Raw genomic sequence first — 14,082 nt, 5'->3', positions numbered from 1 at the left:
ATTCTTCCCATATCAATGTAACGGGAGAGTGCCGTAAGGAATGTGGCATTATAGCATTAGCTATAATGAAAGGTTGACACTGGCTGTGAGTTTCTATTCAGAAAAGTAAGTGAAAAGCTTGGTAACTTTAGGGAAGAGTAGGGGTGTGTGGACAGACTTCCTCGCTGTTCCTTCTACACTATATGGTGTGAGCTTTCCACATGTTCAAACTGGCTGAGTGGCATAATATTGGTGCATAAAGCACTTTGGATTCCTGAAGTACTGGATCTTGCTCTATCCCTGCAGCTACTTAAAATTATGAGGTCTCTTCCCCATCAGCCTCATACATAAACAACATAACAGTTACAGTTAACAGATTTTTTTACCATTTGTATGCCCCTCCCAGTCTATTATCAGACATGGCCAGCTGCCTCTACCCCCCTCCCAACATAAAAATAACCAAATACTTAAGACTAGCAACTTTGCTCCACACCCCTCTTGCTTTCCACTGTCCTGGCAGAACTAGAACATAGCCTACTCCTCAAAATAGTAACATTTAGAAAGTTGTGGTTGTGTGCAGTGAATCCCCTTCAAAAAGGTTGGGTCCTCCTTTTTATAAAGGAAAAAAGCTGTGATGAACTTGCATAAATCAGGCCTTTCCATATGATGGGTTTTACCCAATTTCTTCTTCTCTTGGAAGGGTACCAAGAGAGCATTTCAACCAGATTTGGTAGCCAACGCAGCTGTAGCAAGTTCATACCTTGCTTTTAAAAATGGGGTAGGCATGTGTGTCCTAGTACAGCCCTGCTGCCATTTTAAAAGAAGCATGGTCATTTTTGGTATGCTACTGCCTGCCTTTTAAAAAAGTTCTCACCACAAGGGGTCTTCTGTGAGAGGTGTTCTTTGTTGGATGCCGAAACTCAATCTCTAGAGAGAGATCCTGCTAATAGGTTCTTGCATGTGATACCCCCTTGGCCAAGATTTCTACACTGTCACTTTGGCTTGTGGGCATCCATTCTATCATTTTCTTGTCTGACGTCTCTTTTGACTCCGATGCAACTCCCATTAAAAAAAGATGGTTGCAACTCCATCACAGCTTCCAAGCAATCTGAATCATGCCAAATGACTAGAGTGCCACGCTTCCCTGCTTATTTTCATAGCCTGAAAAGCTAAAACCTTGTTGTGGAGGATGATGAATGCAAGGATTTTGAGGATTGTCACACCTAATTTATGGCCTCCCCCCACCTCTTGTGCTTTGTGCATAGTCAAGACTACAGTCTTGGCCACAAGATTTCACAGGAGCTGCTAAAATCTCTATCAAGTATCTTTTTTTAAAATACAGACAAAACTACCAACAGTTTACAATGGAAATTCGGGTTATGGCTATTCCATGATAACAGCAACTACTAATCCGAGCAGGTTAAAAGCTGCCGCCACAGTTGGGCTACTCTTTACCAGTTCAGGCAATTACTTTTACACAGGAGACAAGTCACAGGTGAAGTAAAGCTATTGGTTGTCAAGCAAACTGCACGGACTCGCTTCTGAAGGAGACAGAAGGGGAATGATGTGTGAAAAACTGAGCCAAAGAAAGGGGGGAAGGGGGTGGCCTGAGAAAGAGACAAGAAGAAGGAAAACAAGAATGCAGAAATCCCAATGACCATTGCTTCTCAGCAATTACAATTTAAATGGGTGGAGAAAGAACAGACCATTGGATACTCACCATGAAGGGTCCTCTGGGGAAAGGACATCTTGGTGGTGATTCCCACTATCTATTTAGCGAAGCAGGAACTACTTTTTCTTCTTCCTGTCTGTATTGTGGGAGTCACCCACCTTCACAGTTCTGGTAACTCTGAAAAGCAGTTAAGAAATTTATACCTCATTCTAACTCTGATAAAACATGAAAAAAACTGGCAAATAACTAGGAAGGATAAGAAGGAAAAACCATAAAAGCACATGGCAAGAACAGCCTTAATCCAGCCTGAATTGATAATAACTTTGTGAGGGACAAGATGTCCTCCTTTCCTCAGAGAAGAAGTGAGTATCCAATGGTCCATTCTCCCTCTGAGATGGAGGACATCTTGGTGGGACCTTCCCACAACAGTGTCCTCATTTTCTTCGTGGATGATTGTCTTCAGTAGGGAGAATATATTGCAATATTCTTCTGCCGAAGGCAGCATCAACTAACTTGCCTGTGTTCATTTTATTATGCAAAGGTGGAAATGGGCAGCTAGGTGGTCATCTTGCACATGCCTTCAACTCATGCATGTCTGGAAAGTCTTCAGTTCACAGATATACTCCTCACCAAGTGGGCTGTACTGCCAGATGGAACTTTCAGTTTGTGTACCACAGGTTTTAAGAATAGTGCTGATGGCAGACTGACATTTTTCTTCCTGTATTCAGAGGGGATGTGCTTATAAACAAGGTATCTGTTTTTCTGATATCCTCTGATATCAGATCCTCTGATTTTATGTGCTCTTCTGATGTCCAGTGTGTGCCACAATCTTTCTCTCAGATACTTGGAGTTTTGACAGAAAGTTGGGAGGCAGATTTCCTGAGACAGGTAGAAGGCTGAGTTGACCTTTGGCTGGAAGGTTGGGTCAGTTTTCATGATAGCTTTATGAAAAAAGCACAACTCTAGTTTAACTTATAAGGCACCTAAGCTTTGAAAACTTCCTGACCAGTTACTGCTATGAGGAAGAGTGTCTTTAGCCTCACCATTTGATAAGTATTTCCCTGATCAGCTTGAAGAAATGGTGAGTGCAAATACAATTGTATACAACTTCCATATAGGGAACCTATGTAGAGGATCTTAACAGTGCCATTACGATGACTTCTATCTTCTGTTCCTTGATTTTTCTGATCCCCCTGGGAAGGATTGATACAGGTGGGAAGGCAAAATGGAGAACTTTTGAGCATTACGATGTTAGAGCATCTGTTGCTTTGACCTTGGGATGGAAGTATTTGGTGAAATACTGATTGAATTGGTAGTTGGATGTCGATGCAACTACTTCCACCAGTTAGATAGATTCTATGCCTCCTATGTTTTTGTGAACAACAACTGAACTCAAAGGACTGATTTGTTATTCTAGCAAGGAATTATCAGACAGCATATTTGTGGATGTATCTATGCTGCTTTTTACATATTTGCTACTAATTTACTTTCTCCTTATATCTGTACTCTTATGATTTCTGTTCCATTGTCCGAGGAAGTATACATGCACACAAAATCTCACTCCTTGAATAAATCTTTGTTGGTCTTAAAGGTGCCATTGGACTAAAATTTAGATCCACTGGTTGGATGGCCAAGGTGAGACATAAGCTGGAACAGGTCTTTCTTGAGGAACAATTCTCCCTCCAGGTGGTATTCCTGCTGAACATTTAGGGAGCCTTTTATATGTTCTATTTTATTGATGCCAGATTCCTGTCTGACTGTGCTAGGATCTTGATTGCCTCCTTGTGAAGTGCAGATGAGTTGGACTACTCCTTTATTGAGGTAAGTCTTGGCAACGATATTGTTTGTTCTCATCAAGACATGCTGATCGATTTTCTGCTCACCAAAGCAGAGTAGGGTGAGGCGTATCACTCCAAGAGACTGATGGGTAAACTTGCCTCCTTTCTGGAACAGCAACCCTGAAGTGGTAACCAGTGTAACATTTCTTCTCATCCTGAGATGCCAGTGTCTGTGAAGATTTGCTTCATTTTTGGGATGCAATATATCTCCCCCCCCCCCCCGGAAGGCTGGACATTCTTATCCACCAAACCAGACTGAATTTTACTGATAATGGGACACGGGTAGAGAAATCTTTCCTCATAACCTGAAGTAGAAAGGGTCACAAGGCAACTGCAAGGGCCTCATGCGAACACGCCCCCACTGGACCTTATTGCTGCTTGAAATCAATAGGCCCATTAATTTGACAAGTATTACCAGTGAAGAGGATTTGCTTCTGATGGAGTTGCAAATCTGTTTTCTTTATTGCTTTCTTTACCATGAAAAAGAGGCAGTTTGTTGTGGTGTCTATCACGACAGCCAGATGTTCCACCCACTGAGTTGGTTTTAAGGAATGTTTCTGTCAATTGATGATGGATCTGTGAGCTTGAAAGCAATGGATGGTTGTCTCTATGTCCTCACATGATTTGGTCTTGGAGCTCGATGGGATCAACTAATTGGCCAAGAAAAGGTGTACATGGATGCTTTGTACCATAAAATGAACGAGTGGATTGATCAGGATCTTTGAAAAGATTCTTGGGACAGTGGAGAGTCCGAACAGGAGGGCTCTGAATTGTTGATGGAGCCATCTTACACAGAATTGTAGAAAACTTCTTTCTGCAGGGAGGATTGGGATGTGAAAGTACGCTTTTATTAGATCTATATAGAAGAGGTGAGATATTTAACTGGCCCTATAACTTTAGTTATCAATTAGACATTCTGAAATGTCTCAACTTGAACTGGTTGAGGAATTTGATGTGTAATATGGCTCTGCATTCTCCGCTCTAGTTTGGGGTAATAAAATTCTCCAAATGTGGCATGAACTCTACTGCCTGGATGCGGAGTACGTGCTGGATCGTCTTGTATGTCTTGTATTGTTTTCCTTAGTTTTTGTGAAGTGGAGAAATCAAGAAATGTTCCATTGGCAGTCAGGCAAAATGTATAGTGTACCTTTGGGACACTACCTCTATGGCCAGAAGCTTGCTTGGGAAGCGATCCAGGCATCTTGGAAATGGAGACACCCCCCCCTCGAAATAGTGGACAGTCGTGCCTTGGAGGATTTATCAGCCCAATTTGTCCTGCTGGCTAATTGCTTTTGTCAAACCTGGAAGTGAATGGTCCTCTTCTAAAAGGCTGTCTTGAGAATTCCCAATGGTGTGAGTGAAAGGAATGATTTCCAAAAGGTCACCTGTTATCGCACATCAGCGTCCTGGGCATTGCTTTTTCCTTATTCCTGGTATCCACAAGAATTATGTCAATAGCACTGCTGAATACTATATATCCTTGGAATGGGCAGGCTGTAACTGGATTTGAAGGTCCACTTGCCATGTATGCAGCGGTGGAAGCTATGGCTCTTGAGAAGGTTAAAGCATCTAATGTAACTTCCACTGTGAAGGAAGTTCTGTTGAGAGTTATGCCTTGAGAGTTCTGTTGGTCCTTTCTAAGAGCTGACAATTGTTTTCTGGAAGCAATTAAACTATTTTTTCTAGTCCAGATTATGGCAGCCGTGGAAACAACAGAAACTGTGGCAGATGCCTTAAATGCCATGGCTGTGGGCTTGTGTGCCTTCTTCAGAGCAAAGTCTGCTCTCTTGTCCAGGTTACCACAAACAGCCATGATCATCTTTGAATAAAAGGCCAAACAACTGCAATGCTACAACAGAAGCAACCACCACGCTGACGTCCAAAAGCTCATGGGTAAGAGGTAAGAGGCTGGTAAAATAGTAAAAGAAGGAACTGACAGTTTGCCATAGGTTTGGCTCATTCAGCTTTAATTTGCTTTTTGAAAAACTCAGGGAAGGGGAAGGCCCTATCAGCTGCCATAGAGCTAGGGAAAGACTCATTCCCGCTAAGACTTGCTTTCTGATTTGGACCTGAAAATGCGTTGTCCACTCCTCCAGGGGGCTCTTGGAGTTTTAGCCAGGAAGTATTGCCAATCATCTGCTTTTGAAAACCAAATAAATTGTTCTGGTACATTAACTTCTTCCTCATCTGACAAAAATTCCCGTTTCCTGCTCTTTAGGTCACTGCCCAAAGAGGGATTTGCCCTGGATGCTCTCCCTCCCTTTTTCCATAGACGGGTTCTTTCTGGGCTTACCTTGGTTGGTCACTGAGGGCCCTTGTTATAGGATCTAACATTATGCCTGGGGGAAGATTCAGGAGGAGCTCTTCTTGATCTTATTCCCTCACTGGGACATTAATTATAGATTGCCCTCATATTTTGCCTGAGAAATGACATAAAATTAGAGGGGAGAATCAAGGGTCTGGGAGCAGGTATGTTACCCACCCACCAACTCACACTTTGTTTAGCCTGGGAGATCTGGTCTGAAGGGGCTGATCTTGAATCCATCTCCCGTTGAAAACAACATCAAGATCTACAGTAGGTTTCGGAAGATGGTGCTGTTTCATGTGCTTTTGAACTGCTGATGCTTCAGGACTGTTTGAAGCAGCTAAGGCAAGCCGTTTCTGGGACATGCCAGTTGCCCCAATGTCCTGGTAGATGTAGGTGGCCCTTCCATTTCTTCCTCCAACAGAGCGCTGTCAGAATTCTCCTTGAAAGAGATGAAAAAATTTACCAGTGGCATGCACTGTAAGATGTCAAAATGGCTGCCACAGTTTTCAGAGGCTCCATACATGATTGCTCTGGGCTTTGAAAATTGAGGAGCTGAAATAGTGAGACAGAAGGTAGAAGGGAAGAAGAAAAAGAAGTGTAGAAAAGCGGCATATAAGTAGGAGGAAGAGGTAATTGCACGCTTTAGAAAAGCAAAAAGAAGGCAAAGCCTGTTCTAGAATTACTCTCACTGTTCAGGTAGGAACAGAACTGAGAAGGCAGATGACTCCCACAACACAGAAAGATGTAAACATTGCTCCTGCCTACCAGAAAGGACAGTGGGAATAACCACCAAGATATCCTCTGCCTCGGAGGGAGAACTAATGGAATACATCCCTGAGCTAAGCAATTCCTCACAAAGTCTTGACTTAGCTCAAACTGTAACAAACGTAATTCCATTTAGAACCCAGGGTTTGACCAGATTCCAGAAACAATAGTGCTTGTAATGTGAGGGGATGGTGATCAGTGGACATTAGGTGCTCCCTTGCCTAGTGCCTAATGAACATTGTGTCTGCTACAAAGTTTTCCATGTTTTTTTTTTTTTAAATACTGCTGACCCTGCAATCCATACTTTCTATCTGGGCACCAATGCCCTTTCATCATCTCTGTGCTGTCTCCTCCACTCCCGCTTGCCTCCACTCTCAGCACATAAAAGGCTGTTTCTGCCAAGCACTTAAAGGCAAATAATAATATACACCTAGAAAGGTTGGATGTTATAACCTGCATACAATATGCAGGTTACTGGCTCAGTTCTTTTTACCTGTTGCCAGTGTGGGTGGTGATGAGAGCCATGGATCTTGAAACCCTGACCCAATGGACATTTTACTAGGCCAGAAACTTCTTGCACCACTCCAGCCTGTCCCTCACAGCCATATATTTTTTTCCTAAAACAAGATTTGTAGGACGCTGAATTCTATTCCTCGTATAAAATTATTCCATGCTACTTGTAGAGCAGACGGGACACCTGTGTGTATATACATCTTGCCCTTTTTAACACACAGATTGCATACAACGAGACAAATGCCTGGAGTAAGCTAGCTGTGACCAACCACTTAATATTTCCATGCAGGTGTTCCCCACCTCTCCCATTCTGCCTGAAACTGGACTTGGGGCCAGATGCCCTACCCCTCTAGGACAATGGACAGAATGCAGCTTGTTCTAGTACTAGTAGCCAATCTGTTCCAATTACTCTGATCACATTTTGCAGCTCCACCGTGCAACCGGCAACCCCACTTTTTTGTGTGACAATAGAATGCCCACCCTGGGTGCTTCAAACTCTTTTGAAAGGAGCAGCTTAACCGCCCCTGCTCAACAGGAAAAGAATATGAGCATGCCACACTGCTAATGAAAGCACAACTAAAGCCTGGCTTGATGGCAAACCTCATGCCAAGCTGTATGGAAAGGAGGCGCCACGTAAGCTAACAAGTCACAAAGCAGCAGGTGGAACGAGGAGACCCGTTCGGCAGGAGGCCCCCAGTCTTTGCTCTTTGTGCTTCGGTTCCTCGTCTGTCGAGTAGGAATTTGGATATTTTGAGAGTCACATGACATCGGTATGATGGTGGTGATAGGGTTAAGTCGAGTGGGTGAAGGGGGCCAAACCTCACATGAGAAGAAAGGGGGGGGGATGGCTGGGTCACATCCCACATTCTCTGCACAATTATCACACTTTCCTACTCAAGGAAGCAGAATCTTAAGGATCACAGCCTGAGCTCAGACAGAATCCCGTGCAAAGATGCATGCGCTCAAGTAAGGCAGAGTTGAAAAAGTTCACAGCCGCAGTCCAGGCTTGGGGTCAGGCTCCCTGCTTTGCCACCTTGCTCAGGTTAGGGCAGCAACGTGTGGTGAACAAGCCTGACTGTGCTGGAGCACGGACCTAGGCACTGTTTCCCCCCTCGTGTACACACAGCAAGAGGCAGGTCCAAGAGGGCTGCACGCGAGTCAGCATAAACATTCAATTGTTGGTTGGGGCAACCCTTTATTTCCAAGCAGGGAGAGGGGGGAAGTTTTTAGCAGCAATTCCCATGGGACCAACACAGGCCACCAAGCCTATCAAGTCCATGTAGTGCACAGGAGTGTCTGTCCATCCAAGCACACAGGAGTGTTGAAATCTCTTGCACCAGGGAAGGGAATGGCTGCCAGGCCCATATGCCGCTGAGTGATTCAAGGGGTTGAGTGGGGTGGGGTGGGGGGGAGGCTTGTGGCAGCGGCGGCGAAGGACCACACAAGTCAGAGAAAGCACTGACCAGAAAGAGGGGAAGTGGCATCCGGGCTGTGAGGGTGGAAGGATGCTGGCTCCACATGCTTTCCCCCCCCCGGTACTGTTTCCCCCCTCCCCTCCCCAACACAATGCTTACCACTTGCAGCGGGAGGGGTCCCGGGTAGCAAACAGGACCTGGTCTCTAGGCTGGCCACACTGGCCAGGCAACCTGACCCCGTCCCACCGTTTAAAAGTCCTGGCCCACTCGAACTCTCCCGTGCGGAGAAGCGCTCTGTGGGCAACTGGTTCCCTGCCCTACACAGTCAGTCCTGGCCCGTCCAGGCTCTGGTGCAACAAGGGAGTGCTCTCGCCGGGCACTGGCTCCTAGCCTGCCGGGCCAGTCCATCATCAGGAGCTGGCAGCTGTGCCCTGGGGCACGCAGACACCCATCAGTGCAGTCTCATCCGTTTCTCGGTGCCCGCGCCCGCGGAGTGGGTAGTTGAGGCCAAGTCCCTCGGGGCGTGAGCCGCCAGCAGTCCTAGTCCGGAAGGCCGAGGTGCCCAAGTGCAAGGATGAAGAGCCCAGGCCGGTGGGATTGCAGTCCAGGTGGCGTGGGCCCAGGGACACCTCCATGGCCTCGGGAAGCGGGGGAGACAGCGGGAGCGGAGGGCGCTGGTACGGGGGATGCCCAGTCGGAGGGAAACATGGCATGGCCTGGCTGGGTGTAGGTTTGTGAGGTAAGATGTGAGGAATACTCTCGTTGTCACCGCTGGCCCAGAGACGCATCTGCTGCTGAGAAGGGGCCTGCAACAAACAAACAAAGCAATGCAGATGGTGGCAAAAGAGACACGTACAGAAAGGGGAGAAATGGAGCAGGAGAGGGATTGCCCACAAAGGGAATGGAAAGCCAAGGGTCAGACTCTGGCCCACAACCTACTTGGGGACTCTGCATCTCACAGTCTGCATGCACAGTGCCCATGCTGCCGTAGTAACGGTTGCTGTAGCGGTAACCACGGTTGTCATTGGAAGAACCACTGGAACCGCCTGTCGGGAGAAAGAGAAGATTAGAAAAGGGGGCTGAGGACTAAAGAATACAAAGGGGCAGTTCCACAACTGGATATGCTGGAAATGACTCAAGGCCCAGATCCCTAAACCAGATGGTTGAGAGAAGGGGGAGGAGGGATCACTATAAACTCAGTACTAGTGTATTTCATAGCATGCAAAGCATTACAGGTATCTGCAGTTTAAAAAAGTGACTGGCAAAAAGTTTTGAAAACTTCTGCCAGTCAAACTAAGTAATATGGGAACCTAGGTATAAAAACATATAAACACAAGAGCCCTATATGCCCTGGAGCCGGCATACCTACTTTCACATGAACACTTCCTGATCACTACAGTCATTTTTAGAGGCCCTGCTTCAGGTACTCCTGTCCTATGAGGCTAGATGGATGACGACTCAGAAAAGGGCCTTCTTGTTCATGGCCATTTCTTTGTCCCGTCTCTCAGTGTCTTCCAACAGCAGGTGAAGACTTCTTTCTATCATTCCATCACTGATCTTTCCTCTCATTCATATGTTTGTGTCCTTTTAAGGTTGTGTTGTTTGTGCATTTTTATGTGTTTAATTTTTTTTGCCGCTTTGGAGAACAAGGTGGAAAGGTGGCTTAAAATGTTGTAAATAGTAAAATAAGAGCACTGGATACATAATAAGGATGGCCAAAGATGGTGCAGATGGGGGACATTTTTTTTCCTGCTTTCTCTGACTTTTTCATTTGGTCTGCTTGGTCTAACAGTTACTGCTGAGATTCATTCCTCATGCTGAAGGGTTTTTTTTTAACCTGGACAAGACCGACAGTGCTTTCTGAAAGGGCTCCCATCTCACACTCCTTGGTAAGATTCCTCAACTATATAAGGCTGCTAGTTCTCTTTTGGCGGGTTTCCCCAAAAGATTTCGGGAAATAGGTGCGCTTTTTTTAGTGGTTCTTGGACTTGGAACTTTGTGTTAGGCTATCTTACAGTTTAAAAAGGGCAATACAGGGCTTTTCCGCACCCGTTAAAAATAGCGTCATGGAATGGAAGCTGAATATTCCGGCACCTCCATATGACGTCGCCTACATCCAGTGTCTGGCCAGCTGACCGCTTGCTACATCCACCATTTTAAAGCGCTTCTTCGGGAATCGCATAAAGTGGATTTACCACCCTAAGAAGCACAATCCACCAGCGGACAACCAGCAGGAAACCAGCAAAAGGAAAGTATGGAGGCTCAAATGTGCTAGTCATCTGCATGGTCCTGCCTCACTCTCCATTGTTGGTGGGAATTTCTTTTTTTTTAAACAATGGCAATGTGCCTGGAGCAACGAATAGGCGGACATGCGTGTAGGCAATGCCAGGAATACAAGAATATTTATTTAGTGTTGTGACACAAAGTGTGCCTCTCAAAATTTTTCTTCTCCCAAAATCAGGAATGATATTAATTTATTAAAAGACTCATGATCCCATAAAGGGTGGCGTTCAAAAAGCACTACGCATCTATGATACCATATATAGGCATTGCAATGAATAAGTATAGATTAAAAAAAAAAAATAGTGGGCATCGTGGGACCTTTAAGCTGCATCAAAATATCGAGGAAGGGGATTGGTTGCCTGAACTGATTGACAGGCTGAAGCCGTGTTGCTCTCTCCCGCCTTTTCCAGCAGCAGCTGAGAAGGGTGAGACATGCCGAGAAGATGGCAGACAAAGGTGAGACAGCCAAAAGGTGAGGAGGCCCTTGGAGGTGCAATATAATTTAGCACTTTGCCATTCCGCGGGCATAATGCTATTTTTACTAATGTGTGGAAATTCCCACAATTTTGCTTAGATACTCAGTTTAGTTATTTTTTTCCTTTTCATATTAAAGCCAGATGATGGTAAAAAAATATTTTTAAAAGGGAGAGATGCCTACCAGAGCTTGACACTGAACTAGTGGTGCTGGTGGAGTGGCTGTGCTCTGTGCCCAGACTAGGTGAGGTGCTGGCACTCGTGTTGGTGCCCTCATCAGCCGTTTTCTTGAAGAAGTTGTGCTGCAGGGCGTAGAAGGGAGTGATTCGGCTACGGGGCTCATAGTCCAGCATGCGCAGCACCAAGTCCTTGAACTTCAGGTAGTCGGACGGTGAATGACCCTGCTCTCCCGCACGGCGCCCGCCTGGGCCCCCACTCTCTACCCCCAGCACTTCATGCAGCCGCCGAGTTCCCGGGACCTTATAATCCTGAAAGACATTGAAGGGCAGAAAGGTTAGCAGGCTCAAGACAAGGTGCAGAAAGGGCGGGCAAGTGTCTTATGCCATGATATCCAATAGGTTTGGCAACATGATCAGCTGTTCCCAATAGGGAAGCAGCGTACAATAAATCTCTCTGCTCTGTATCTGAAAATAGGAAACAGTACATTTATACACAACAGGAACAAGTTGCTTTCTGTTCTAGGGAGGTGTGAAACTCCACTAGCACGAAGTTTAAAGACAATAACAATACAATACAAAAATTAGGTGTCACAATGCTGAAACAGCCCTGGCTGTGCCTCCGGCACACACCTCCTTTGCTTCCAAGAATCTGAAGCGGGAGGTATTTCCTTTGGAGCGTGGCCAAGGACAGCCGCCAATGTAATCTGCACCAAGAAGTTGAAAGAGGTGGTGAGCTGGGAATTTGTTAATCTTAGGTTTCCATGCGATCGGCACAAGACAAAGCTCTTTGTCCGTGTTTTGTGCATTCTTCGGAATGTACAGCCTGTTTCAGATTCTAACAATGCAGCCATCCTGGCAGTGCTGCCCGGAATGGCTTGCATCGTCTCTCTAATGGCTGATTGGGTTCTGGTGGGTTGGTTGCTGTCAGAACCCAAGACCCAGACTGGTTGAGACCTTTTCACATGCATGGGGAAAAGCACTGGAAAAGAGCTGTTCCTTCCCTCTCAGGATGTCTGTGTGTGGCATCTGTCCACATCCACCCGTTTGCATTTCCCAAGGAGTGGAGGTTAGCAATAGCTTGATTTTTTTTATTAGTCTGCAACCACAGTTTGTATTCTCTCTAGAACTGGGCCAGCAGAATGAAGCTTGAGCTTTTTTTTAGTGAGAAGAGATTACCTTGATAATTTTCTGCACACCTTACTATGGCTAATGTTATTGAAGCAGTCCTGGTTTGATGCTCCTCCTAGCAGCAAACAGGGGAGGGGGCAAATAACCGGAGCTGATAGCAGCAACTCTACGGGCAGTTTGAGATCGTTTTCCATGCCACCCCCGGAGTTGGTTTTTAAGGGGGTATTTTAGTTGTTCTATGTCGCCTCATATGTCTTGGACGTTGGACATTATTAGGATATTGTTGTACTTTTAGGGGTATTTTACTGGGATTTTTATTGAATGTAACCCGCCACAAGCCTTCCCAGGAGTGGTGGGCTAAAAATTGAAAAACAAACAAACAAACAAAGGGAAAAGTCCCAAAGCTCTTAAAGAGGGGGCTGAGAACAGCAAGGGATCCCTACTTGGACAAGTGGGTTTCCCTCAACAAAAATGACCCCCGTTTCCCCAAGCTTCTGAGCTAGATCTGTTTGTCAGAGTAAAGATGGCCCATCAGGTATTGGTGTGGAAATGCTACACTCTGAAATCCTAGAGCAACTACTATGCCACTCTTAAGTAGAAGCCCTCCATGAATGGAAGAATACATCTGATCATTGTTGTAGCTTCAAAGAGTCCGTGAGGGACAAAGAGCTGTCCAGGCTTCCCTCTGGCTCCTGTTAACTATGAAATCACGCAGGATAAGGTGAAGAATTTTCGCAGCTCTTCTTGACGTCACTGTTTCTAGATTTTCCAGAGGGTGCTTTGTGAGTGAATGTTAACTAGTGAATGATAATGAGGGGCACTGAGAGAATTGGTATGGCAAACAGCCTGCTGTCCCTCTCTTTGTCACCTGCTAATTTGTCCACTTTCAGTTGTCACGTTAGGGGGGGAAATCAGCAAGAGCTGGTGTCAAAAGCAGAGGATGTTCACAGAAAAATGAAATGCACACCCCACAGCTGACCTTGTGTGGTATGAAGAAATGTGCATCATTGGCCTAAGCCAAAAGACAGCCACTGTGAATACTGTTTCTTTTCTTTTGGAGGGGGGGGGATCTGCCCTCAGTCTCAGGACAACAACAAGAACAACAGGCAGCTGTTCAGCTTCAACCTGATTGTCAGCCATAAGACAGACAGCTGCTGAAATCCTTTTCCTTATTCCTAGAGAGACCCCAGCTATTAAAAATTAGCTTGCTAAAATACACACTTTTTCACTTCCATACTCTCAAGCTGAGCACATTCCTGTATCCCTTCTGTATTTTGCTCAAATTTCCAGGCAGAGTCTGTGGCTCTGTTTACATGTAAGCTCAAGGCAATTACCCTTCAGATTACCCTTCTTTTTTTTTTTACAAACTGTAGTTAGGTGTTTGCAAAGGAGCTGGACTAATTATGGGCTAGATCCAGCCACCTTCTCTCCTCCGTCTCATCCAATTCTTCCCAGCAGAGCCTTTGGGGGTTGTCAAAGGGAACTCCTCACCTCATTCTTCATCGGCAAGATCCGACTCTGGAAGCTG

The 14,082-nt window shown here is 45.6% G+C and overlaps 1 protein-coding gene across 4 annotated transcripts in view; it reads right to left on the bottom strand.

Moving 5' to 3' along the window:
* Positions 1-1,290: 1,290 nt before the first annotated feature.
* LOC143837360 (dual specificity tyrosine-phosphorylation-regulated kinase 1B-like) overlaps positions 1,291-14,082 on the bottom strand; it is a 60,014-nt gene continuing 47,222 nt past the window's right edge. For all 4 annotated transcript variants that reach the window (XM_077337078.1, XM_077337077.1, XM_077337079.1 and 1 more), the window contains 3 exons: positions 11,432-11,735; positions 9,430-9,536; positions 1,291-9,296 (listed from right to left, as the gene is read on the bottom strand). In XM_077337078.1, the coding sequence (XP_077193193.1) occupies positions 8,901-9,296; positions 9,430-9,536; positions 11,432-11,735 (807 nt within the window). In that variant the 3' untranslated portion in view covers positions 1,291-8,900. The remainder of the gene's footprint in view (positions 9,297-9,429; positions 9,537-11,431; positions 11,736-14,082) is intronic.

Source organism: Paroedura picta, chromosome 5, assembly GCF_049243985.1.
Source record: "Paroedura picta isolate Pp20150507F chromosome 5, Ppicta_v3.0, whole genome shotgun sequence".
Lineage (NCBI taxonomy): Eukaryota > Metazoa > Chordata > Lepidosauria > Squamata > Gekkonidae > Paroedura > Paroedura picta.
The sequence above is the reverse complement of the archived record's forward strand: the minus strand, read 5'-3'. Positions and strand labels throughout refer to the sequence as shown.